General features: G+C 55.9%; 1 protein-coding gene across 4 annotated transcripts in view; it reads left to right on the top strand.

Annotated features, from left to right (window-relative positions):
• The window catches only part of AKT2 (AKT serine/threonine kinase 2), a 49484-nt gene continuing 23712 nt past the window's right edge, over window positions 374-26145 (top strand). Inside the window, exons 1-2 of one of the 4 annotated variants that reach the window (XM_018062407.1) lie at window positions 374-552; window positions 20426-20555. In XM_018062407.1, the coding sequence (XP_017917896.1) occupies window positions 20510-20555 (46 nt within the window). In that variant the 5' untranslated portion in view covers window positions 374-552; window positions 20426-20509. Of the gene's footprint in view, window positions 553-13219; window positions 13628-16880; window positions 16979-19693; window positions 19716-20425; window positions 20556-26145 lie in introns of those variants that run through there. The other 3 variants (XM_018062410.1, XM_018062408.1, XM_018062409.1) reach the window with 3 other exon arrangements.

Raw genomic sequence — 26145 nt, 5'->3', positions numbered from 1 at the left:
GACGAGGAAGGAGTAAAGCCAGATCAAAGCGTATGTAAATAAGGACCAGGGGATGCCGGGCAATATCACAGCCGCCTGCCAGCCTCTAGGGACAGCAGTCGTCAGAGGCCTACTGAGCCTGCGCAATTCTTTTTTTAATTTTTCCCCTCTGGCGCCTGCGCGAGGCACATCTCAGGCCCACGCCGACTCAAGCTTGCCGACTGTACGCAGGCGCCTTTCTCTTGAGCCGCCACCTCCGCCACCTTGCGCTTGCGCCCTAGCGCTCCTTGGGGGTCCCTCGCTCCCTGCCTTACGTCAGTTCCTGTTTGTGGCGGGAGAAGGCGGTATTTCCGTCCAGAGGGTGGGAGGGGGCGGTAAGCGGGGGCTGGGGGGAGGGGGCGGGGGGGCCGCGCCGCGCGAGCCGTTGGGCCTGGCTCCGCGAAGGCGTTGCCACCGCTGCTGCCGCCGCCGCCGCCGCCGCCTCCAGGAAACGTAAGGAGGGGGATCAAGCGCAGCGTGGCGATGGGCAGGAGGAGAACCCCGCCTGCGAGGCTGGGCGGCCGGCGGTGACAGGTGAGTGCGCCAGCGCGTGTCCCCGAGCGCGCCCCCCCTCCGCGATGGTCGCGTCCGGACCCCCCACCACCCCCCGCAAAGCCGCCCTGGGCCGTACCACCGGCGTCCGCCGGGCGGGGACCGTGGTCCTTGAGCCCCCCCTTTGCGGGACGGAGTGGGGGTGGCCGCGCGGGGGCGGTGGGACTGGCCCTGCGGGGGCGGGGGCGGCGGGTTGTACCACTGAGGCGGCAGGGGGCGCACATCAAAGACCGGGGACCGACCGTCTGGAGGGCTGGGGGCCGCAGACCCCCGGCGTGTGCGGGCTGGGCGTTGAGCTAGTGGGCCGGGAGGGACGGCGCGCTGGGCGAGCGGGTGCGGAGCCTTGGAGGGGGCGCGCCTCACCCGGTAGAGGGGGCTGTACCTATTCGGGGCTGTGGGAAGGGTTCCTAGAGCGTGTTTGGAGAGGTGGGGGCTTTGGGGAGGGGGGCTGTACCAAGTGTGGCTGGGGTAGCGCCCCGTGGGTTGTACCACTGAGGTCCTGGAGCGGGGTGGGGGGGGCATCCTTAGAAGTAGAGCCGCGCCGTATCAGAGGAGGAGAGCTGGGATGTTTGTGATCTTAAGGGACCGCGCGGGGCGGGGAGCCGGGCCCGAGGGGTGTTTTAGGGGAGCGCTGTGGGAGCCCGGTAATGCCGAGCGATGAGGAAGGGGTTCTGCCTTCTGTGTTTGGTGGGTGGAGCTTGGGGTTTACACTGAGTTGGAGGGGGCATCACTTTAATTGAACTTCTTGTTGACTTTCGGGGGAACTGGATGGTCAGTGGGGCTGCTCTCTACCCTAGAACCTTTGCATATTATTAAACTATATTTTAAGGTTTGCGGGACACCTGTGGCAGATTCTTGCCGTGGTTTTAGCTGGGGTGTGGGGTGGTGGGGGGGGAGACGTCTTAGACGGCACTTGTTTTCTGAGCTTTCGGCTCCATATTAGGGAGGGGAGGGGTTATGAAGTTTGGATTTGAGGACCTGTGCTCCCGGACCTGCTTAAGACTTGGAAGGAAGGAGTGTTTTGAGGGCCACCTCTCCCCGAAGGCAGGGTGGCTGGGGACGTCTTTATCCTTGGGATTCGGAGCACCTTTTTCCTTGCATTTGGAAGCCACTTGGGCTCAGCAAGCGTCCTAGGCGTCATTAGGCCCTCCATGTCTGCCTTTGAACCTTGTTTACTCTCCTCAGAGAAAACATCCATCAGGACCTCTGGGTTGATAGTGGTTGGTGGTGGGTGCTGGTGTCCAGCCCCCTCCATCCTGGCCAGAAGGCCAGACACATGGTTGTGTCTTCTTGGTTAGCAGTCCTGCCGCCCATCATGTTTACGCTCTCCACCAGGCGATTAACAGTTGGCTTCACCATTAGCGGCAGCGAGGCTGAGCGCTGTTTTCCCAGCTGTTCCTCTCTCCATAGGCCAAGGGGACTCGGGTGGGGATGCCCCAGCCCACACTGACCCAGGGAGGAAGGCTGCTCTGAAGGACTGGGGGCAGCTACCCCACGAATCTGGTTTCTCACTGTGATTGCTGGGTGGGAGCTTGGAGCAGCTCGCCCCAGTCATGAGGCCACAGCCCCTGCTCCTCAGGCCAGCCTGTGACCTTGGCTTGCTCCGTAACCTTTGCCCTAGGTCTGGAGTTCCCAGAGGGCTGGCCATAATCCCTCATTGACCCAGCTAATGTGAGCTGGTGATGTGGTGGAAGCGGGCAGACAGTTGCTCTTGTCCACACCGTCAGCCTCCAAGCTGACTGGCTTCCATGGGTTGTGGTTGCTGGAGAGAATGGTCCCTGAGCTTCTGTGAGGCCATGGTGACTGCTATGTAGAATTTCTCTGCACTGGGGGTTTCTTCCTTTGATCTGCTAATGTTTAGAGGGTTTGCCTGATAGGATTAACATCAGTAGTCAAAACAATAATTGTGAGGTCAGTGCCTGTTGAGTGCATTCTGTGTGCCACACGCTGTTTAGAATGTGTCTCAAGGGTTAACTTGCAGGATACTCACATCCTAGAACTTTGTGTTCTGTTGTCATGATCTCCATTTTAGAAGGGGAAACTGAGGCACAGAGTAGCAAATCAGTTCCAGAGCTCATGAATTTTATTGAACTCTCAACCTGTCAGGCACATGACAGGCTGTTTACACACATGAACTCATTCAAACCTCCAAACACACCCATGGGGTAGATACAGTTCTTCCCGTTTTATACACTCCTATGAGCTAGGCAGCAGCGTGATACCCATTTTACAGGTGAGGAAACTGAGACCCTTGCTACAAAGTAAAATGATTTGCTTGACATCTCAAAGGTGGAAGTGGTAGAGCTGGGAAGTGCACCCTGGGCCTGGTTTGGCCTCAGAGTGAACCTCTTGCCTGTGTGTAACTGGAACAGTGGTTTTGTTGAACCCAGGGGTGGATGTGGTGTTTCTGTCCATTTTTCAGAGTCAGAAAATTGGGGCTCGGAGGAGGAATTGCTTTCTCTCAGGTCTGTCAGACGCTTGGGGGCCAGACTGGGGTTTGAACGAATTCTTCGGTCACTAGGTCCCCAAGCTTGTGGCGGGGTGGGGTGGTGGGTGGGGAGGGGGGTGGGGCTCAGTCACCTCAGGCTTCCAGCCAGCTGCACCCTTGGGTGTTTTCTTCCCTTCAGCCTTGGGGCCTAGGGCTGCCTCGAGCACCTCTGCCAGCAGCCAGCCCAGCAATTTTGGGGCTTGCAGATAAAACTTGGTTCCTCCTCTGAGTTGAGCCAGGGCATCTTCTAACTGGGGGCAGACTGTCTGCTGGGAGCCGGGAGGGAACAAGCAGGAGAGACACAAGACAGTTACCAGGGCACCCGTGTGTGAGGTCCCTGCACAAGGATGGCGTGGTGGGCTCACGTGCACGTTCTAATGCTTTCACGTTCTGGTTGTGTGACCTTGGGCCACAGTGTTCACCTCCATGCAATGGGCTTAGAGCAGCATCCGCCTCAGGCTTTTGTGAGGACCACATCAATTAATCCAAGAGAAGCTTCTTGAACCGTGCCTGGCACTGCATAAATGCTCTGGTGGCAGTCTGAGGGCATCTGTCCTTCCCCACCTCGCCACCCTCAACCCTTTCAGGCATTGTCCTGGAATTCAGTCCCCCGGCCTGGCCTAGCCAGAATCCGGGAGTCTGGTGTCCTGGTTTGTAATCTCTGTGAAGAGCTGCATTGAAGTGCTTCAGAGCACCGGGTTCAAGTCCAGCCCTACCCCTTGGTGCCTGTATGACTGGGAGCAAGTCCTCCATCTTCCTGAGCTCATTTCATCACTTGTGTCATGGGATGAGTCCCTCCTCATAGGTTGCTGTGAAGGTTAAACAGGTTAATTTGTGGAAGGCACTTGTAACCGTGCAGGCATAGCAGTGAGCGTGCAGCAAACGTTTCCTGTTACCAGTACTTAAGAATAGTGCTGGACACACAGTGAACCCTCAGGACATCTCAACAGTTGTAATTCATATTTTTTCTGCTGGGATTTTGCAGGTCCTTCGCAGGTTACAGGGCCCTATCAGGTAACCCCAGGAGGAGGGCAGGGCTGAAATTAGCATCTCCATTTTCCAGATGAGGAGACTGAGGTTCTGGAGGATTAAGGGGTAGGGGACATACTGTGAGACTGGCACATGCATCCCCCGGGCCCCTCTTCTCTTCCACCGTTGCTGCCCAGAGCTCCACCGAGGCCGAAATTCTAGCTCCTCTCCAGATGTCAGGTTCTGCGGAAACCCTTTTGCTGTATGCGCTTTCATTGACTCTCCACCAGCATAGCTCCCAGGAGTGCTGGTAACTACCTCAACCCAGGTGAGAACAGCCCCTTTGAAGGCCGAGAGGCACAAAGGCAGTCTCCAACCCAGAGGGCAGCAGAAGTGCCTGTGGGAGTCAGGGGCCAGGCTGCCTTGTGGGCCGGGGCGGGAAGCGTGGCAGTGATCCTGAAGGCATTGCTGAGTGAAACGAGAGGTTTTTGTTGATCCACCAGCATTTATCGAACACCTGTTCTGTGCCCGGCATTTCTTCAGGTACCAGGGATACAGAGGGGCACTTGATGAAGGCTCTGCCTCTGTAGAGTTAAGGGAGGTAAACCCTGAGCTTGATGCATGAACAAGGGGCAGATTGAGGGGAGGGGCTCAGCAATTAAAATCAGGTGTGACAGGCTGCCAGGAAGGCCTCTGAGCGGATCCCAGATGGGCAAGGTGACCTGAGGAGAAGGAACATCCTGGGGGTGTGAGGAACCACAGCGCAGAAGTCGCAGGAAGGACAGGGCTTGGTGAGGCACAGGTAAGCTGCACAGAGGCCTGGGCGGAGTGCAGGGGGGTGGCTAGGCCAGGGGCTGAGGGCAGGCAGGGTCACTTGGAGCCTCATGAGACCGTCTTGAAGAGTGGCTTGGGCAGACTTAGGGTGTTAGAAGATGCCTTTTGCCATCTGAGAGGTTCTCAGGCTTCTCCCTGGGGCGGGGATAGACTTTGGAGCACTGCTTCCCACTTCCCTCTTGAGTAGAATCTCTGATAGAGAAAGAGCAAAGACCTTGATGGTCGCCGCCTCCTTTGTGGTTTTCACACCGTGTTCCCCAGGGCCCATGGCTGTTCCCTTTAAGGGACACATGGGGGAGGCTCAATGGGCTGATCTTCTGCTCACCCCTCCCCAACCCAGCAGCTGGGCTAATCTCAAACAACAGCACAGAACAACAGTAATGCCTGATAAAAACTATACCTGCGGGTTCTGCCTTCCACTCCCCGCTTATGTGCCTGAGGGCCTGCGGCATTGCTGGCGCTGCTCTAGAACTTGGATGGCGGGGCCTGCCTTCCAGTGGAGGCAGGTTCCCAGCAAGCAAGCCAGTGATAGGAATCAGATTGTGATTAATGTTTCAAATTGATCAGCTTCCCCAGAGCTCTCAGTGGAATGAATGGAGCTCAGGGGAAAGAGGGCATGGGGACCTAATGTTTTAGCTGGAATGACCTGAGAAGGCCTCCCAGGGGAGGTGCCGCAGTGAAGAGCCCATGGGAGGATGTGCATGAGTGAAGGTCCCTCAGACCGAGGAGGGGTTGGCTCTGGTCCCCACCTCCCTTGGACTTCCTTGGTGGCTCAGATGGCAAAGTGTCTGCCTACAATGCAGGAGACCCAGGTTCAGTCCCTGGGTCTGAAGATCTCCTGGAGAAGGAAATGGCAACCCACTCCAGTATTCTTGCCTGAAAAATCCCATGGACGGAGGAGCTGGTAGGCTATAGTCCGTGGGGTCGCAAAGAGTCAGACACGACTGAGTGACTTTACTTTCCCACCTCCCAGGAGTGAGAACTGAGGCCTGGAGAGCCCCAGTAACCCATGCTGGTTCCCCCAACACTGACCGGCTTTGTATTTGGGCAGAGTGGCTCCCAAGGCCCTCCTCCCCCCCAGCCCAGGAGGGTGCTTGATAACCAGGGGTGAGGGCGATCTCTAACCCCACACCTGAGCCTGGAATTCAAGGGTTAGTGTGGTAAGCAGGAGCCTGGCTCTTGATTTTCGCAGGCTCTGTCTGGAGTCTTCCTGAAAGGAGCAGAGCCCCTCAGAGCAGACATCCTTGGGCCTCCGGTTCCTTGGGAAGGGGGATTGGAAGGGAGCGTCTTTGGCAGTTGATCTCCAAGTCTCCAGGGATTCCAGGGACACCCACCCCTCCCTAGGCCTCTCTTCAACTTCCTAAGAGCTTTCAGTGGAAGACTGTCAGCCACCAGGCCTCTGGGCTGCACAGTGGGGTGGTTCCGTGGCAGGCTCCTCTGGACAACCAGCCAAGCAGCAAGAGGCCCAGCTTGGGGAGATGGCCCTGGGAGCAGGACCAGGAGGGAGGGAGTGAGGGAGCTGGGGTGGGAGCTCAGCCTGGCCCCGAGCTCGGCACCCCTCGGCGCCTGCCCACATCGAGGCCTGGCTGCCCTGGGTGCGGGAATGGGGGACAGTGAGCCAGGCTGGCCAAGGGGAGCCTGCATGTCACAGGTTCCCGCAGGAAGTTCCTCAGGCCCAGCTGTCCTGCCCAGGAAGCGCCTCTGCAGATGTTGTTTCTAAGGGTGAGGCCAGAAATCCGAGGCTGCCTTGCTTTGCCACCTTGTGGGCCCTTTTCCGAACAGGCTGGGGTGCCTGCCACTCCCTTGCCTCCCTTCCACCCCCACCCCCACCCCCGGCCTTTCTAGCCCAGTCTCAGGGTGTTCATCATCTGTGGGTTATTGTGTAGGAGTTCGGACTGGGGGCAGCCAACCTGGGTGTGAACCCTGCTCCTGGCTCCTCTCTCGGTTGCCTTGTAGCCCTGGGGCCTCATTTCATCTCTCTGAAAGGGGGCTGTTCCTGCCGAGAGGCCCTGGAGGGGCCCATGGAGCTAGCGTGTCCAGAGAACGTGCTCGGCAGATCTGAGCTGCTATTGCTGGAGATTGTCAGGCTGAGTACCTGTGAGTGGAGAAGGGGCTCTGGATGCTGCCAGCCTGGGCCTCGGGGTTGGCAGGGAAGGGGTGGCAGGCCAGTCACCGGACAGGAATATTCACCACACCCGTCACCCAGCAGAGGCTCTGAGCACTCTGCATGTGCTCCCTCAGACACAGCAGCCTGTGAGGCAGGCAGCAGTCCCCCCATTTTGTGGGTGGGAAATTGAAGTGCACAGTGCTGCATAGGAGGCCGTGTGGTTGTTGAGAACTGGCAGAGCGGGCTCTCTCTGCCAGGCACTGCTCCCCAGCAGATCCTGGGAGCTTGAGGTGGCTCTTCTCCCCAGACGAAGGCTTGGAAGGGCTTACCCAAAGTTAAAAGTTTTAGTAGGTGACAGATGTGAAATCTGAACCCAGCTCTATCTGGGATCAAGTCCGCCTTTTTGAGACTGGCTCTTCTGCTTGTGACCAACGCCATGGCCACTGTTTCTGGGATTGTTCCTGTTGGTCTAAAGATCTTTTCTTTGCTTTATCTCCTTCTAGACAGCTGACACAAAGCAAGCCTCAGTTGTCCTGGAAATGACTGAGTTAGATCCATGCGATGTCTGCTTGGGAGACGGCATGCGGCTTCCTGTCTCTATCCGCTAAGGCCCATGGAGCCTTGACCTTGGCCAGCCCCATCCTCCCCTTGACAGAGGCCAGGGGGAAGGGGTGAGGGGTCCCCTATCCCTGCCTTGGAGTGTGATTGCTGAGTGGCTGTGGAGCCAGCCCGTGGCTGTGTCTGGTTGGTTGTGTGCCCCTTCTCTCGCTGGGTGTCTCGCTTTGTGGCCTGTGCAGCTCTGGCCACCAGGGAGCAGCGCCTGGTCTAGAGGCGGACACAGAGAGGGAGTGCGCCCTGTGAGCGCCCCGGGGGAGGGGGCAGAGACCCGGCTGGAAGGGCTGGGAAGGGCCTGGCGGGAAGGGCCTTGGGGCGACCTCCTGAGGCGAGGCATCCAGGCCGGCAGGGTAGAGTGTGGGAAAGGCCCTGAGGTGGGAGAGCCGTGATGCGGTGACCCTGAGAGGAGGCCGCGGTGCTGGAGCTGCGGGAGGAGGAGAGGAGGGTGGCAGACCCGGGTCATTTGGGCAGGCCTGGGGTTCCCTAGGGTCGTGCTTCTCAAACTGGCGTCCAAAGACCTAGTGGGGGGGTGTGCCGGTGAGGGGTGCTGAGCTCGGGTTTTGGGGTGGTGTCTGCAGGTTGTCTGCTGTTTTCAGCTGTGTGTTTTCATGTAGCTGGTACTTTTGAAAAGTTAATATGGGCATGTCATGAATCATCTGGGTGAGTCCTTTTAACCTGCTAGTAATAGTATTAACATAGCTGCCACTTCCACCATAGCTCTGGCTAACTGAGGCTCAGGCTGGCCTTGGCTTAGAAGAGTTCGCTGTGGTGTGACTGCTGCTTGTCTTCCAGAGCACTGGCCTCACTGTCAACTGTGCTTGCAGCAAGTCTTGTGGGGTCCCCACGACAACCCTGGGTTGTCAAAAATGGCATCTTTTGAAATAACAAAATAAATGCTAGGTCAGGTTGGTGTCAGGATCCAGTTTTGTAGACAAGAATGCTGACGTTCAGAGAAGCGTCCCTTGCAGCCTGGAAGTGGTGGTCGGGATTTGAATCAAACAGGAGCAGGTGTGGGTGTGGGTCTCACCCTGGGGTGAGTGGGTCAGGGTCAGGGCCGGGGAGGGACGGTGTAGCGTGGAGTGGCTCCTCGGCAGGCTGGGATGATCGAGCCCCGGGCTGCTGAGCACCCATGGTGCTCACCCCGACCCGCACCCCTGCCTTCAGGCTCCTGGTGCTGCACCTCCACTGTGCTGGCCACTGGCCACGAGGGGCTATTTAAATTTTAAGTAATTACAATTAAAGGGAGAATTTAGTTCTTCAGTTGGGCTAGCCCTAGTAGCCACGCTTGCATCATTACAGAAAATTCTCTTGTCTGCATCTGCCTGCCGTTACAGTCTTGGGCACACAGTTTATTCTCGCTGGATCTGTTTCTTCTTCAGAAGAACGGGTAGTCAGAGCATCTACCTCGCCGGGTCACAGGCAGGATTGTCACACGCATCCAGGCCTGGCCTGCTGTGAGCACTCAGCACCTGTGCCCGCTGGCCCTGCTCAGGACCATGTGTCTTTGCTCCAAGGTGCCCTTAGGGATAGGGTGGGGACTTACACCACCAGCAGCCCCCTCAGCTCGTGGCTGGGGCGGCAGGTGGAAGATGGCGATGTGGAGCAGTGTCTGTGAAGGAGGAGCCCCTCAGCCAGACTCTCGGGGCTGTGTGTGCGCGCGCACAGATGTGCTTGTGTGTGTCAGGGGCGGCCCAGTTCCGCAGGGCATCCAGGGCGGTAAGGGAGGGCTGGCTGGGGTCGGTGGGGCTTGGTTTCCTGGGAGCGAGGGAAGAGGGAGGTGCAGAGGCTCGGGCTGGGGTGCTGTGAGCCCACCCGTCAGCTGTGGCCTCCTGTGCAGCCTCCTGTCCTCAGTTCCCCATCTGTGAGGTGTGGGTCCTTTGGTCCCCAAGGGAAGCAGGCGGCAGGAGAGTCAGGCCAGCGTGCAGTGCTTCTCCTGGGGACGGCTCCGGCCTCGCTGGGGCCGGGGCTCCATACACTGCTCCCTCTTCATGCTGGCAGTTCCCGTCCCTCCCCAGGAAATAGCCACAGCCCACTGTGGGGTCTTTTTTTGTTTCTTTTTTTGGCCATGCCTCGTGGTACCTGAGATCTTAGTTCTCCGACCAGGGATTGAACCCGGGCCCCTGCAGTGAGAGCACCGAGTCCTAACCACAGTCCTGCTGGAGAATTCCTAGCCACAGCCCGTGTAGTGGCCTGCCAGGCCCTGCCCAGCCAGGTCCCCGGCTTTCTCTGTAGCCATGTGGTGCCTTGCTCCCCCCTGACCGCTTCCTGGCTGTGTCTCATACAGTCCACACCTTCGTGCTGTTCTTCCCTCGGCCTGGACCGCCCTCCGCTGGGTCTCCATGAAGCTGCCGCCTCTCTTTCAGATTTCTGCTCAGATTGCACCGCGTCAGTGAGCCCTGCTCACCACCGTTTACAAAATCGGAAACTTGCCCTGTTCCCACACACCTAGTCCTCTGTATGCCTTTCTCCACAGTGTTTGTCAAATCCTGCTGTACTGTGTAGCTCACCTGTTTGTTTAACTTGTTTGTGTTTTAATGCCCGTCCGCTCTCCTCCCCCGTCCCCCCTCCCTCCTGTAAATTCCCCTGGGGCAGGGAGTGCTGTTTTGGTCTCTGCCGCCTCCCGGGGACCAGAACAGTGCTGACCCAGCACGGACGCCATATTTGTGGAATGAGTGGAGGCAGGATTTTTTGTTTCACCTTTACTTGGCAGAACTCGGAGCTCCAAGGCTGTGGTTCTGTTTGCCACGCCATCCTGAATTAATGAAAGCTCTGGGCCTGGCCCTGGCTAGGTGGGGCTGGGGATACGGTGTGGATCAGGGCCAACCCTGTCCCTGTCTTACAAGGCCCCTAGTCTTGGGGGAGGCACTGTTCATGGAGACTTATAGGAGTGCCTGAGCACAGTAGAGGTGAGCGCTGTGAGCAGACAGGACAGCTGCGCTCAGGAGGCCTGTGGCTCGTGGGCCGGGGGCAGTCAGGACAGACTTCCCTGAGAATACAAGGGTTTAGCACGTGAAGATGGGCCAGCACTGTGTTCAGCCAGAGAACTAGCATGTGCAAAGGCCCTGGGATGGATGTGGGGAGAGAGCAAGGAGTAAAGGGGGAAGTTGGTGGGGGGAGTATACTGACCAGTGAGGCTGGAGAGCAGGCAGGGACTTCCTCAGGTGGGCCCTTGTGGCCTTCATAAGGGTCTGTGATGTGATCCCAGAGCTGTGCTGAGTTTCAGGGTTCCTCTGGCTGCAGATAGTGACTGCAGCCGTGAAATTAAAAGACGCTCACTCCTTGGAAGAAAAACTATGACCAACCTAGACAGCATATTAAAAAGCAGAGATATTATTTTGCCAACAAAGGTCTGTCTAGTCAAAGCTATGGTTTTTCCAGTAGTCATGTATGGATGTGAGGGTTGGACTATAAAGAAAGCTGAGCGCCGAAGAATTGTTGGTTTTGAACTGTGTTGGAGAAGACTCTTGAGAGTCCCTTGGACTGCAAGGAGACCCAACCAGTCCATCCTAAAGGAAATCAGTCCTGAATATTCATTGGAAGGACTGATGTTGAAGCTGAAACTCCATTACTTTGGCCATCTGATGTGAAGAGCTGACTCATCTGAAAAGACCCTGATGCTAAGCAAGATTGAAGGCGGGAGGAGAAGGGGACGACAGAGGATGAGATGGTTGGGTGGCATCACCGACTCACTGGACGTGAGTTTGAGTGAACTCCGGGAGTCTGGGGGGTCGCAAAGAGTCGGACACGCCTGAGTGACTGAGCTGAACTGGCTGCAGCGTGGTGCTCTCAGCGTGTTTCGGGTCTGTGGCCAGGCAGACTCAAACATTTGGCATGGTTTCTGTGGGTGCTCTAAGGCCCAGGTTGGCAGGGGACAGAAGGAAGCCTGCTCTGGTGCCTATTCTTGTCCCAGTGTTACGTGCAGCCCACCCATATCTTCAGCCTGTCTTCAGTCCTGCCTGCTCCAAGTAGACAGATGGGGCGGCTATGGGGAGCATGTGGAGATCAAGAGAGAAAGGTGCCTTCAGCGTCGCCTGCTTACCACGAGGCGGTGTAGGTAGAGGTTCACGGCGCAGAAGCGTGTCGTGTGCCCGCGTCTCCGCTTTCAGGGGAAGGGATGACAGGAGACAGGTGCTGTGCGGTCGCTGTCCCGGGCACTGGTTGAAGGACCTCACGGGGATGAACTCATTCAATCCTCACAGCAACCCTGGGGCTTTGTTGTCTAACCTCAAATGACGAAACTGGTGGAGCTAGGGGAGCACCTGCCCAAGGTCACGTGGCAGGTGGAGGAGCCGAGGTTGAGGTGCATTTGGTTCCCAAGGCCACCGTCACTCCTGCTCCCATTGTTCTGCCCCTGTTGGCTCTTTGGCACAGTTCCTTCTCTGAACGTGACGTTTACCGTGGACCTCCTACCCTCCTGTGAAAGACTATTCCCCGTAAGATCTGTTGTTGATCGTATAACTGCTTTTCTGCCAAGAATGCTGCAAATGAAGTTATGCGTGGATCGTGTGATGCCCATCGATCTCAGTAACGTCAGCTCGTGAAAAGAGAAGCAGGTCCGAGTTGAGGTGATGTGGTGGGGGCACGTTTGTGCTGCAGAAAGGGATCAGGTGCAGGAGCGCGCTGAATGCTGGCAGGCAGTGTCCGCCCCTCACGTCGAGGTTGGGTCTCGCATGTGGGACACCTGGTTGTGTTCTGTTGGGGCGGACCCTCGTGGAGGATGGGGTGCTGTGCTGGGCCCTTCCCACACAGGAGCCTGTAATGGAGGCACTGCTGTCCTCACTGCACAGAGAATGGAGCTGAGACTTGGGGAGGCTAGAAGCTGAGGTGCAGGGACCTGAATCCAGGCCTCCCAACGCCACCAGCCTGAACATTGATTGAAAGGGCTGAAGCTGAAGCTCCAGTGCTTTGATCACCTGATGTGAAGAGCGGACTGTTTGGAAAAGACTGATGCTGGAAAAGCTTGAGGGCAAGCGAAGAAGAGGGCGACAGGTTGAGATGGTTGGATGGCATCACTGACTCAGTGGACCCGAGTTTGAGCAAGCTCCGGGAGATGGTGAAGGACCGGGAAGCCTGGCGTGCTGTAGTGCATGGGGTCGCAAAGAGTCGGAAGCAACTGAGCGACTGAACAGCAATGACTCCACCAGCCACGTGGTGCTGTGTGGGCCCAGCCCAGCTCCATACTTCCTGATCAGGTGCTGGGGCAAGTCATTTCACTCTGAGTGGAGAGGATAAGTGGGCTGTGGGTATTCCCTGGAGGTCTAGTGGTTAGTACGTTGCTCTTTCACTGCAGAGCCGGGGTTCAGTTCCTGGTTGGGAAACTAAGATCCTGTAAGCCATGCGGGGTGGCCAAAAAACAAAACAATTTCAATGTAATTATACAAGAAAATAAAAAAAAAGCCCTCAGCTAAAGAGTACCTGCCACATAGGGTTTCTGTGAGAGTTGAATTGGCATGTACAAAACACTTAGGTGTGCCTGACGTGTGCCAAGTGCTGTGTAGGCGTTGACGCTTCTTAGTACTGGCATAATGTCAGCCGTTGGGATGATACCAGACCCTTGTTGTGGGCATTTAGACTGCTCCCTGGGTTTCACTATTCCAGCAACAATATCCTCAGAACAGCATTCTCACCTTTTGGCTTGGCCCCCAAGGGACACTGGGTCATATCTGAAGACGTATTTGATGGTCAGAACTCTTGGGGAGGTCATGCTGCTGGTTTTTTAGCAAGCAGAGACCAGGATGCTGCAAACCCCCTCCAGTTCTCAGGACAGCCCCAAGACAAGAATTATCTAAATGTCCCTGGTGCTGAGGTTGAGAAGCTCCACCTGAGAACCTCTGTGCACCCACATAAGCGATCTGTGTGAGAGGAATTGCTCTGAGGACATGTGCGTTTTCTGCTTTATCACAGAACATGGCGCCGGTTCCCGGAGCTGCAGGTGGTGAGTGAGGGAGTTGTTTTGCCTTCCCAGATTCCCACCGGCAGAAGCTGCCTGTCGAACGATGGGTGCCTATTGAATTTCCCTCCCGAGCAACTCCTCCTGGGAGTAGGTAAGGCGCAGGTTGCAGGGTGGGTGACAGGCTCCCGGGGGATCAGGGTGTCAGGAAGGCGCCCCCTCCTCACTGTCTGCAGCTCCAGGGGATGCAGCGCCTCTGCCTCCCTCTCGTCCCATCTGTGCTGTCTGGTGTAGAAAGCAGGTCAGGGAGAGGAGATGAGAGAAAAAGACGAGTGGCAGGGAAAGGAATTTAACTGATTCTGAGCATGTTCTGGGCACAGGGCTCCCCTCTTCCACACATTCATTCCACAGATAGTTACTGAGTGCCCACTGTGGACCCAGCGCTGTGGGAGATGCTGAGGACCCAGCAGTGCCCGAGCAGGCTGGAGCCCTGTCCTCGCCGTGCTGACGTCACAGTGGAGTGAGGTCGACAGTAAACTTGTGAACAGGTGAACGTGTGCAGTAGTGTCAGTGGCGATAAGTGCTTCACTTCTGTGAAGGTAGCAGGTACACTCTTGACCGTGGGGGACAGAGTGACTTCGCACAGGAGGAGACACGTGAGCAGAGGCTGAAGAAGCCAGGCGGGGCCCCCAGGGACTTGGAGACCGTGCTCACTGAAGGGGTAGCGTGTGCAAGGGTCCTGAGGTCGGGGCCGGGAGCGCAGGTTGGGGGAGCCTCTGGTGTGTCGGAGGCACCAGTGCTGTGGCGTGTTCAGAAGAGTGAAGAGGAGGTGATGCAGAATAGGGTTCTGGGGCTCCTGGAAGGACTTTGGCTTCTTTCAGTCTAGGTGAGGTGGGGACATGGCAGGGTTTGGGGGAGAGCAGTTTCCTCTGACCCAGTGGTCAAGCATCCTGGAGTGTAAGAGAGGGAGGACAGAAGCACTGAGCTCACCTAGGCCACACAGTCCCCCTAGTGGCAGGAACCACAGCGACGCTGATTTTACATTTGAGGAAGGAGGTCTGGAAGGAACCTTTCCAGGGCCCAACCCTTTCTGATGGCTGCCAGGTAGGACGCGACAGCCTCTCTCCCCCGCCTTGTTATCCGCCACCCTGCGTCATCCTGTAAATCGCCTCTAACGGACATGACACCAGCAGGGTGAGCTGAAACTCGGAGGCAGTTTGGAAACCATTGAGAAATAAGACCTACGAGGCAGACAGGCAGAAATAAGGCCTGAAATTAAAAAAAGAATGGAGGAGAGCGTTTGAGACATACTGTGGAATGCGTCAGTGATATTTACCAGGTATTTAGCAGGTATTTGACTTAAAAATCAAGCCCTGCTAGTGCAGTCAGAGTCCCTTCAGGGACCTGTCTCCAGTCACCTCTCTCTTTCCTGCTGAGAGCTGACCGCAGCAGGGGGTGATTTTCATTCCCGTTCAGCTTTCTTCTGTGTTAAAAAGACTCACCCAAACTCGAGCCCTACCCTTCAGGGTGCAGGTCCTTCCTCTGGCTGGATCATTGTGCAGGTGGGAGCACTAAGGCTCAGAAGGGCCAAGGAGCAGCAGAGCCTGGGGTTGAAATCCAGACCCTAGAGTCCTCTTCCTTATTCATCAGCGACTGGCCTTGCGGTGAAACTCCAGGCGAGCTAGCCTGGGGTGAGAGGGGGCCCCGGAGGCTAGGAGGCCTGAGTTTAACTTCCTGTTACCGTCCAGGCTCCCAAACCCAGGTTCTTTTTTTGTTGTTGTTATTTCGTCATAAAATACAGAAAGATATCTTCAACATGTTTTAAACCATACAGTATGACAAATAACTGTAAAAGTAATGCTCTCTAATCACAACAACATTGTCAGCTCCCAGAAACCCCCCTCCTCTGTCACTCCCGAAGGTAACAGCGCTCCTGACCTGTGGATATTTGCTTCCTGGATCTTCTGCACAGTTTCACTGGTGAGAAACAAGTCGTGTCCTGTTGCCTGTTTCGAGCTTGCAGTCTGTGGGCTCGTCCTCGGTGGGTCGTTCCGCATCTGGCTTCTTTCACTCCAGGTGAAGTTCTCACGCTTCATCCTGTTGTAGGCTTCAGGAGTCGGGTCCTCTTTCTTGCTGAGTGGCCTTGAGCTCTATGAATTTACCTTAGTTTGTTTATCCATTCTCCTGTGGGTGGACACCTGGTCTGTTTCCAGTCTTGAGGTTACTGAGAATGTTGCTGCTGTGGACAATCTAGTACACGTCGTTTAGTAAACAAATACACCCATTTCTGTTGGAGGGCCGTGGAATTGCTGGGTCATGGGGTAGGGATATGTTGAGCTTTAATTCTTACTGCCAAACAGTTTTCCATAGTGGTGGAACTGTTTTATACTCCCACCAGTAGCAATTCCTTTACATTCTGTTAACAGTTTTTACTTATTGATTAAAAAAAAAATCTGTTTATTTGGCTGTGTCGGGTCTTAGTTGCATCATGCGTGATCTTTCATTTTGGTGCACAGGCTCAATTGCCCCTTGGCACGTGGGATCTTAGTTCCTTGACCGGGGGTTGAACTCACATCCCCCATATTGGAAGGCTGATCCTTAAGCACTGGACCACCAAGGAAGTCCCCCTTGAAGACATTCTTTTATTTTTTTTTAATTGTATTAACTTATTCATTTATTTATCTTTGGCAGTGTTGAGTCTTCATTGCTGTACAGGCTTTCCTCTGTTGCGGCGAGCAGGGGCTAATCGTCACTGAGGTGCACGGGCTTCTTGTTCCAGTGGCTTCTCTTGTCGTGGAGCACGGGCTCTAGGGCGCTCAGTAGTTGTGGTGCACAGGCTTAGTTGCTCCGCAGCATGTGGGGTCTTTCAGTACCAGGAATTGAACCCATGTCTCCTGCGTTGGCAGGTGGATTCTTTACCTCTGAGCCACCAGGGAACCCCCTAGCCCCCAAGCCCTCTTACATTCTTGACCACATTCTTGGTGGTGTCAGTTTTTGAATTTTTAGCCATCCAGGTGGATGGTTTCGATGTGCATTTCCCTGGAACTAAGGATATTGCACACAGTCCTCCGTTGTGTGTGTGTTCCCTCCTGTGAGGTGCCCGTGCTCTTTTCACCTTGCGTCCCAGGTGGCTTGCCTCTAATCCACAGCTCCAGCTCCTACCCAGACCCTCAGCCGAGTGAAGCCCAGACACCCCAGGCGGCAGTGAGTGGAGTTGGGGGCCCGCAGGCCACGGCCCAGCAGGCCCTTGCGTGCTGGGTGTCAGCTCCCCAGGGAGCAGGCCATCTTCTTGGCTGCGGTGCTGGTGTTTCATCACCACGGGACTGCGTCAGACACCTCAGCAGAGGCGCCACCCTCCGTGGGAGGACGGGCAGGATCCAGGCAGGATGCAGGGGCTCTCCAGGTCCTCCCCCTGCCCTGGCTGCTGCTGGCTGCTTAGTTGCTGAAGTGAGAACGTAACAAGTGGCTCTAGTGTGCCGAGCAGCAGCCAGCTGGGAGACCCAAGGTAAAGCCTCCCTTGTGTCAGCGTCTGCTGTCCCTGGGCACGGGCATGGCCCTCTGGGGTTATGGGGGGCGGGAGCGATCAGGGGAGACTGGAGGCGCGCCCTCGGGCTCAAGGCCACCCGGCTGGCACGAGCTCTTGGATTCTGCAATTTCGGCCACACCTGGCCGCCTTCATGTCTGTCTGTCTGTCTGATTGAGGCAGCCACGTGTTTGCGTTTTCACTGGGGTCCAGGCAGTGGGCCGAGCCTCTGTGCACAGGGGTGCTGCTCACAGCGGCTCTGAGAGGGGAAGTTGCTGGTCTAGGGAGGGTGTGGGGAGGGGAGATGCGGGGAGGGCTGCGAGTGGACGTGGGGTTTCTGTCTTTGCTTGTACATCCGCTCTTCCTTTGGCCCCTGGGTTCTCCATCCCAGCCCAGATTGGGAACCCAGCCCTATTCTGAACAGAGGTCACACCTGGAGAAAGTATGGTGTTGGCCCCTGTGTTGGAGGAGGAATTCCGAACTCCCCGGCACACCTGCCTCCAGGCCCTGAGTGTTCTCCTTGTCTCAGCTCCTCACTGGGCCAGCCTCTGGGCGCTTCCCCGCGCTCCCGGAGCTCCTTCCCAGTCCTCAGGGCTTTGCACTTGCTGTTCCCCTGCCTGGAATCGGTTCCTTAATGTGTCACCCCCGCCCCGGTTAACTCAGGGGTTGGCTCGCGTGTCTCCCATACCGTGTGGCTAGCGCAGCCCCCGTCCCTGTCCTCCTTTCTCCTGTTCGTGTTTCTTTGCCACCATCAGACCTTGTGTCTTGTGTATCGTCTGCCTCCCACTGGAATGCGATCTTCCTGAAGGCAGGAGCTGTGTCTTAGTGATGCACCAGGATAGAGTCTGAAGCTTAGAACATACTCAGAGGAAGACTGGTGGTGTGAACAGACTCTGGAATTGTTTCTGTGGCTGTGTTTGGTCCTGGGCTGGGGATCTCTTGGGGAGATTGTTTCTCTTTGTTCGCTTGACAGGCAGACCTTTACTTTCTCCCAGGTCTCAGGGCTGAGAAGCCCACGCTCGGGGCATCCACAGGACTGGTCCCTGGTGGGTGCTGACTTCCTGGCCACCGATGGCTGCCATCTTGGCGTGTCCTCATGTGGCAGAGGAAAAGAGCGAACTCTTGTGGTGTCTCTTATTTACTTATTTATTTTGAATCGGAGGATGATTACTTTATAATGTTGTGTTGATTTCTGCCATAATTAGCATGAATCCGCCATAGGTATACACATGTCCCCTCCCGAGACTTGGGTTTATTCATTGTGCCTTCAGTGGACAGCCAGATGCTGGGCTGGTGTGCTGAATTAGCGCCTGTAGGTGTGGGGAGAGTTGATGACGGGGCACGCAGCACCCAGTGCAGCCTCTGGGGTCAGGAAGGCTTCCTGGAGGAGGCGTTGGTTCAGCTGAGACCTTAGAGAACAGGGAGAACCCCAGTACAAAAAAGGTATTGAGGGTGGAGGCCTGAGCAGCAGAAGTCTGGCAGAGGGTGGGCGTCGGGGAGGAGGACCTGGGGAGGTGGGTGGTGGCTGATGTGTGATCGTCCTTGTGGTTATTAGCCTTTCTTGAGGGCTTTCTAGGTGCCTCTTGACTTACGTGGGGCCTTCTCTGGTGGAAAAGACTTTGTTCTTTTTTGTGTGTTCTGTGCACTCTGGGGAGCCGCGGAAGAGCTGTGAGTAGAGAGGGACGCAGTCAGATTCAGGTGGAGCGTAGGGTGGGCAGCGGAGGCTGGGACCCAGGAAGAAAGCCTGGGTGGGAGGGGCGGTGGGGCGGGAGAGGTGATCTGGAAGCTGGTGGATGGGTGGTGGGGACCGCGAGGCTGAGCCGGGGTGGTGGGCAGCAGAGGCCAGGGCCTGAAGGCACTGGAATCCCAATCTGGGGGGCCTGGGTCTTTCCCGAGGCCCGTGGGAAAGCACAGGTCAGATTTGAGGGTCCTTGGGCTGCTGAACGGGAAACAGATTGGAGGATGGGAGGCCCAGAAGGAGGTGGGGTGAGTCCTCGTGGGAGGGGATGGCTCTGGGCCTGAGCCACCTGGTCAGGAGGCTGGGGTGGAGACCCTGGTCACATTAGGATCGAAGCACAGACTGGGGCACATTTCGGAGTGAGGGTCCGGTGGTCCTGGGTGTGTTCAGTCCGTGGGTGTGAGCCCCTGGGGTGCCGCCATACTTGCTAGGGGAGGGAGCCCCTTCTGGGCCCTGTCTTTGCAGCCCCGAGTCCAGGACATGGTTCCTCACCCGCTGTTTACTTCCCTGTCACTGTCCATCTTGTCTTCCTCCGGCTTCCTCCCGCTCACCTCCCTTCCCTCTGCCCGGGGCCTGGGCAGCCTGCCACCGTCACATGCCAGGCAGTAGTGTGTCCGGCCCACCAGCTCCCCTGGGGCACGAGAGAAAGCTGATGCCCGCGGTGTCCCCAGGGCCAGCTGCCGCTTCTCTGGGGGCCACCGTAGCTCCTGACCTGCTGTCCGCAAATAACCCCAGGCCAGGAAAGGCGAAAGGCGCCTTGGGCTCCATGGCCCCCGGCCAGGCCTGTGGCTCCAGGTAGGGGCCCAGCTGGTGGCTGCCTCCCCCGCTTCTCCCCTCCGCCCCGGGAACCTGAGACGAAGCAGCGGCCTCGGCGTCCGTCAGTCTGTCGGCTGCCGGCCCGTGAGGACAGAAGCAGAGGTCTCAGGGAAGGACCAGGGCCTTGTTTCAAGCCCCCAGGACTTTCTCCCGGGCCCCAGATAAGTGCGTACGCAGTTGGTTCGTTTCTTGTTGAAGATCCGGAGCACCGAGACCTTCCTTTCCTTTGTCAGCTGGTGGGGACCAGGAGGCTGAGGGAGTGACATGAGGTGGCCTGGTGCTGGGTAGGAGGGTGGTACTCAGTTTGCTAAAGGTGGCAGGTTGGTGGCACCTGGTTTGGAAAAGAGAGAGTGTGAGCGTGTGTGTGTGTGTGTGTGTGTGTGTGTGTGAGCGAGCGTGTGTGTGTGTGTGTGTGTGTGTGTGTGTGTGGCAGGCAGATCCTGGTGGCTTTGAGCACGCCCTCAGGTGCCCGGGGCTGTCTGATTCATCCCAGGTGACCTCAGCGCTGGGCCTGGAGTGACGCAGGGGCGGAGCCTCCCACCCAGTCAGGAGTGGCAGTGGTGGGGCTGCCCTACTGGGCAAGGGGTCCTGAGCACGGGGCAAGGGCACAGCTGGGGCCCTCTGCTCCTTCCAGAGGAGGGCTCTGAGGGCAAGGTCGTGTCCTTTCCTCCCCAAGACTGGGTCCCTGGGGACCAGACCGCCTCTCACTGGCCCCGTCCACCAGCCTGGGCCCCAAGGGCTGGTCTCTCCCCACCCTCCCTGGCTCCACCCTCGCAGAGCTGCCAGAGGGGCTTCAGGTGGGGTGTCCCGAGGGGAGGGGTCACCGCCAAATCCCCCTGCCTCTCTGACTGATGGGCTCCTCTCCTGTCTTGCAGACTGTGCTCTGTCCAGCGCACCTCCTGCATGTCCTGCTGCCCTGAGCTGTCCCGAGCGAGGTGACAGCGTGTCACGCTGCCACCATGAACGAGGTGTCTGTCATCAAAGAAGGCTGGCTCCATAAGCGCGGTAAGGGGCTACGTTTACTCACAGGATTGCACGTCTCCCCCTTTCGCCCCAGCTCTCTTGGCAGCTGTGCCCTGCGAGGCAGAGGTACAGGGTCTTTACCACCTGAGGAGCCAGCATTCTGAGCCCTGCCTGCCCGTCCCTGCCAGTGGCTTCTTTCTAGCCCACGTCATGGACTCTTTGAAAGTAGTCTGGACGGAGGAGCTGTGGCTGCGCCTGGGCCTGAGTCTCCAGGCCTTGCTGACCCCCTGCATGAACCCCCCAGGCCAGGCCTCAAACTCTGCCTCTGCATAAGTGTTCCTGCTCATGGTCCCATTTCATAGATGAAGAAACTGAGGCCTAGAGTGAGTAAGTCACTTAGCTAAAGTAACACAGAGAGGCAATATCCAGCATTTATTCATCCGGCAAATACTCATAGAGTGCATAGTGTGCCACGCTGGCTATCCCAGGCTCCAGGGGCACTGTGGTGTCCTCATGGAGTCTGCGATCCATTGGGGGGCAGGGAATAAACAGGAAACTGACAGGCACGGTGTCAGGTGACGATAAGTGCCCCTGTGAAGAGTAGGGGCTCTGAGGGGAGCGCTGGAGAAAGAAGGGGCTCATGCAGGTGGCTCTGAGGAGGGACCAGTATATGGAGGCCAGGAGCAGGTGAGGGAGCAGGCTACGCAGATAGTCAGCCAGGGGGTCCCAGGGAGTGGGGCAGGAGGAATGGGGGCCGTGTGCCTGGAAATAGAGTGGGCCAGGGTGGCCAGAGCAGAGCGAGTGAGCGAGCGCGAGCCGCAGGAGGCGGGCAGAGCCGTGACACAGCACCAGACCACCAGCGCCGGATACCTTGGAGGGGCTGGAACTCGTCTGGCATTCGGAAGCCCAGGATGTTGTGAGCGAGCTCGGGACCAGGTCTGGTTGTACTGGTGGGCGACTAAGAGATGAAGTCACTTACAGGGGAGACACAGAGAGACTCGACTCTGGGACCCCAGGCCTCTGCCCCAGCACTGCCGCACTGAACGGGCTCACTGCTGTTCGAGGCAGCTGGGAAGAAGCATGTGCTGAGAGCCAGCTTGTCCAGGCACCCAGGAGCGAAGGAAACCGGCTGTCCTAGCTTCCTCGGACCTTCCCCTGCAGAGTGGGGACCGTCCCCTTGGGGGGCCGCCACTTTGCACGCTCTCATTCACTCGGCAGACATGCATCAAGTAGCTGCCGTGTTTTAGGCACATTCTGGGCACTGGGGATACAGCAGTGAACCAGGTGGGCCCACAGTTCCCATCCTGTGTTGATGTCATACATTAAGTGGGCGAGACCAGGGCACCTGAGTAGAGGAGTGGGTCCAGTGGGGCTAGTGCCTTGGAGAGAAACCCAACAGTGTGAGGAGAGGGGTGAGGGAGCTATCAGAGAGGGGCTGGCCAGGGAGGGCCTCACTAAGAAGGGGGTGTTTGAATAAAATCTGAAGGAGGCAAGGGAGTGAGCCCCACAGTTAACGGGGGTATGGGTGAAGGGGACCGAGTTCCTGGAGGGGGTGGGCTGGGCATGCTTGAGGTGTGCCGGGAAGCTGGTGGGCTATCCCTGCTGAAACTGGAGAAGTGCCTGCGCACTCTGCATGCTGCCCAGCCCGCCCAGCTAGAGCGGTGCCGAGGGTCTCACCGCAACTCCCCCCGCCTCCCCGGCATGAGCAGGAGAGGAGCCTTCCCGATCCCCTTCCCAGGCAGGGTGGCATCCAGGGCCTCTTGGCCTACCTGCCTGGATTGGGCCCTGAGTTTGGGGCTGTTGATGGAGCTCTCTGCACCTTGGCAGGTGTCAAAGTTGTAACCCCAGCTCTGCCACTTCCTCTCAGTGTGACTGTGTCATCTCTCTGAGCCTTGGTTTCCCCTCTGTAAAATGGGTCAACAGCCCAGGCCTCTGGGAGTGTCAGCTTCATGAGAGCAGGGGTTTTATCTGGCTTGTTCACTGGGATAGTGCCAGTGCCCTAGAAAAGTGCTTGGCGTGCAGTAGGCACTTAATAACTGTTGGATGGGTGCTTGGGATCATGTGTGTGGATGGTATGTGTAATAGGGTGTGCCAGGTCTCAGGCTCCTGAGTTTTCTGAGGCCCGTGGCTCTCTAGGCTGGGGTGGGGCCTTCTCCGGAGGTGGCTAGAGAACTATGGCTGGGCAGTGGCTCCCGAGGCTGCAGGTGGCATTGAGTGAATCTCAGCCCCTCCCAGGCCTTCAGTGTCTCCGTTCGTCTGCGGGGGCCCAGACAAGCTGCTGAGATGACCTGTCTTGGTTTTGTACCGTACCCACACGCACTTGTGCAGCCTCTCCTGGGTCTCCCAGTGCCTGTTGTTCCAAGCAGCAGCCAGAAGTGGTGGGCAGGGCAAGGTGGGCCCTGCCACCATTCAGACACGTGCGCCTTCCCGCCCTACTCCTGGTGGTTGAAATAACAGCAGCCCAGCTTACTGTGTGCCCACTCGGTGCCGGGCCTGGGGCTGTGTTCGCAGGAGGCCCAGTTTTGTTGAGTTTCTGTTACTGCCCCGTGAGGTGGGCACCGTCTTGCAGACCGGAAGCTTCAGCTCAGCAGAAAGACTGAGTTGCCAAGTCCTGAGCCAGCGCCTGGCTCACATGCTGCCTCTGGCTCGGCAAGGCCCACTCAAGGATCGGGTCCTTCATGCCATGTGCGGGTCCCCTTTCTGACACAGCCTCAGCACACTCTGCCAGGCCCCGCCGGGCCAGGCCACGTCTGCCAATTTACAGGTAGACACTGTCAATGACTATGGGCAGAGCGAACCCAGGTTCTAGTCCTAGCTCTCCCAGTTAACAGCCATGAGGCAAGTACTGGAACCTCTTTGTGCCTCAGTTTCCCTATCTGTAAAATGGGATTGTTGTGAGGATGTTTTCCCTTCCAGTTTTTTTGTAGCTTGTTACCGACATATAAAACCCCACAGGTAAGTGCCCAGATCATAAACTCACTCCAAAACCTATGTCCAGGTCAGGAAATAGAGTAAGTCAATCCCCAGAAGGCTGTCTGCCTCTTGCAAGCAGTAACCACTCTCCTAACCTCCAATATCATGGGTGAATTTGTCTAGTTTTGTTTTTGTTTCTCAAATTGAAGTAAAATTTACACAACACAGAATTAAGTGTTTTAAAGTGGACAGTTCAGTGGCCTTGAGCACTTTCCCATTGTTGTGTAACCGCTAGCTCTGTCTGGCTCCAGAACATCTTCATCTGCCTGAAAGGCCGCCCTCCGCACCGTGAGTAGTCAGCTCAGTCTCCCTCCTCCCAGCCCCCGGCAGCCGCCAGCTTGTTGTTTGTCGTTATGGATGTACTTACTTTGGACATTTCACATACATGAATCATACAATATGCGGCTACTGAAGTCTGGTTTTTCACTGAGCATGGCGTTTTTAAGGTTCATCTACGCTGTAGCGTGTATCAGACAGTACTTCCTTCCTTTTTGTAGACAAACAATGCTCCATTGTATCAAGATATCACATTTTCTTTATCCATATGTCCATTGATGGACATCTGAGTTATTCCTACCTTTTGGCTGTTGTGAATAGTGCTGCTATGAATATCTGTATACAGTGTTTGAGTACTTGTTTTCAGTTTTGGGGGGTACACACCCAGGAGTGGAATTGCTGGGACACACATATCTATTGTTGTTTAGTCACTCGGTCGTGTCCGACTCTTTGTGACCCCGTGGACTGTAGCCCACCAGTCTCCACTGTCCATGGGAATCTCCAGGCCAGAATACTGGAGTGTTGCCGTCTCCTTCTTCAGGGGTCTTCCCAGCTCAGGGATTGAACCTGCGTCTTCTGCACTGGCAGGTGGGTTCTTTGCCACTGAGCTGCCAGGGAAGCCCCAGTAGGCATCTATTAGTTTATATTGCTAATAATCAAATGTATTCTATGTAGTTAGATAATATAGAGAAAACTATGAAATATCTGGATTGCACCTTCTGTGCACGTGACCCACAGTGTATTCTGTCTGGCTCTCTGAGGGAGCACCTGAGTTGCGCAGGGCTGCACCATTTTACGCTCCCACCAGCAGTGGCTCCAGATCCTCACCCACACCTGCTAGTTTTCTTTGAGTTTTTGTTGTTTGTTTTTAATGAAAGCCATCCTGGTGGGTGTTAAGTGGTGTTTCAGCATGGTTTTGATTGACATTTCCCTAGTGACTGATGGTGTTAAGCGTCTTTTTATATGTTTGCTGGTCCTTGTTTATTTTTGGAGAAACACCTTTGTAGTCATTCGGGTATAGCGTTCAGACACTGCGTGTGTGCGTGCTCAGTTGTGTCTGACTCCTTGCGACCCCTTGGACTGTAGCCCCCCAGGCTTCTCTGTCCATGGGATTGTCCAGGGAAGAATACTGGAGTGGGTTGCCATTTCCTCCTCCAAGGAATCTTCCCAACCCAGGATGGAGCCCGTATCTCCTGTATCTTCTATGTTGGCAGGTGGATTCTTAACCACTGAGCCACCTGGGAAGTCCTTCACCCATTTTTTAAATTTTTTTTTTTTTTTTCGGTTGTTGCTGAGTTGTAGAGTTCATTATGTATTCTGGATACTAGACTCTTATGAGACATATGATATGCAGATGTTTTCATCCATTCTATTGGTTGGTTGTCTTTTTATTTTTGTGATAACATCTTTTGCATAAAATTTTTTATTTCAATGAGTCCACTGTATTTTTTTTTTCCTTTGTTGTCATATATAAGAATCTGTTGCCAAGTTCAGGGTTTCAGAGATTGACCTGTGTATTCTTCTAACAGTTTTATAGCTTTAGCTCTTATTTTTAGGTAGATGCACTTTGAGTTAATTTTTTAAACATGGTGTAGAGCTCCATCTCTGTTCTTCTGCATGTGGGTATCCAGTTGTCCCAGCACAATTTGTTGCAGAGACTGGTCTTCCCCAGTGGAATGGTCTTGGTACTGTTGTTGAAAATTAGTTGCCCATAGTTGTGTAGATTTATTTTTTGACTCTCAGTTCTACTCTTTTGGTCTGTATGGCTATCCTGTACCACACTGATTTGATTATTGTAGCTTTGTAGTAAGTTTTGAAATCAGGAAGTAAGAGTCCTTTCCCTTTGTTCTTTTTCAACATTGCTTTGGCTGTTTGGAACCCCTTGCCACATGAATTTGAATTCTGTGTAAATTTGAGGGTTGGTTCTTCCTCAACAGCAAAAAAGGGCTATTGGAATTTTGATAGGGAATGTGTTAAATCTGTATGTAAATGGCTTTGGGTAGTATTGCAGTCTTACTGTCAAGTCTCAATCCTTGACACAGGATTCTTTAAGTTTTTAGTTTCTTTCAGCAGTGTTTTTTTAAAATAATTTTTATGTATTTACTTCTGGCTGTGCTGGGTCTACGTGGCAGTGAGCAGGGGCTACTCTAGTTGTGGTACACAGGCTTTTTATTGCAGTGGTTTCTCTTGTTGCAGAGCACAGACTCGAGGGCACGCAGGCATCAGTAGCTGTGGAAATGGGCTCTGTAGTTGTGGCTCCTGGGCCCTGGAGCACAGGCTCAGTAGTTGTGGAGCGCCGGCTCATTAGTTGTGGAGCGCCGGCTTAGCTGCTCTGAGGCATTTGGGTCTTGCTGGACCAGGGATTGAACTTGGGTCTCCTGCC

The sequence above is a fragment of the Capra hircus genome, chromosome 18 (assembly GCF_001704415.2).
Source record: "Capra hircus breed San Clemente chromosome 18, ASM170441v1, whole genome shotgun sequence".
Taxonomy (NCBI): Eukaryota; Metazoa; Chordata; class Mammalia; order Artiodactyla; family Bovidae; genus Capra; species Capra hircus.
The sequence above is the reverse complement of the archived record's forward strand: the minus strand, read 5'-3'. Positions and strand labels throughout refer to the sequence as shown.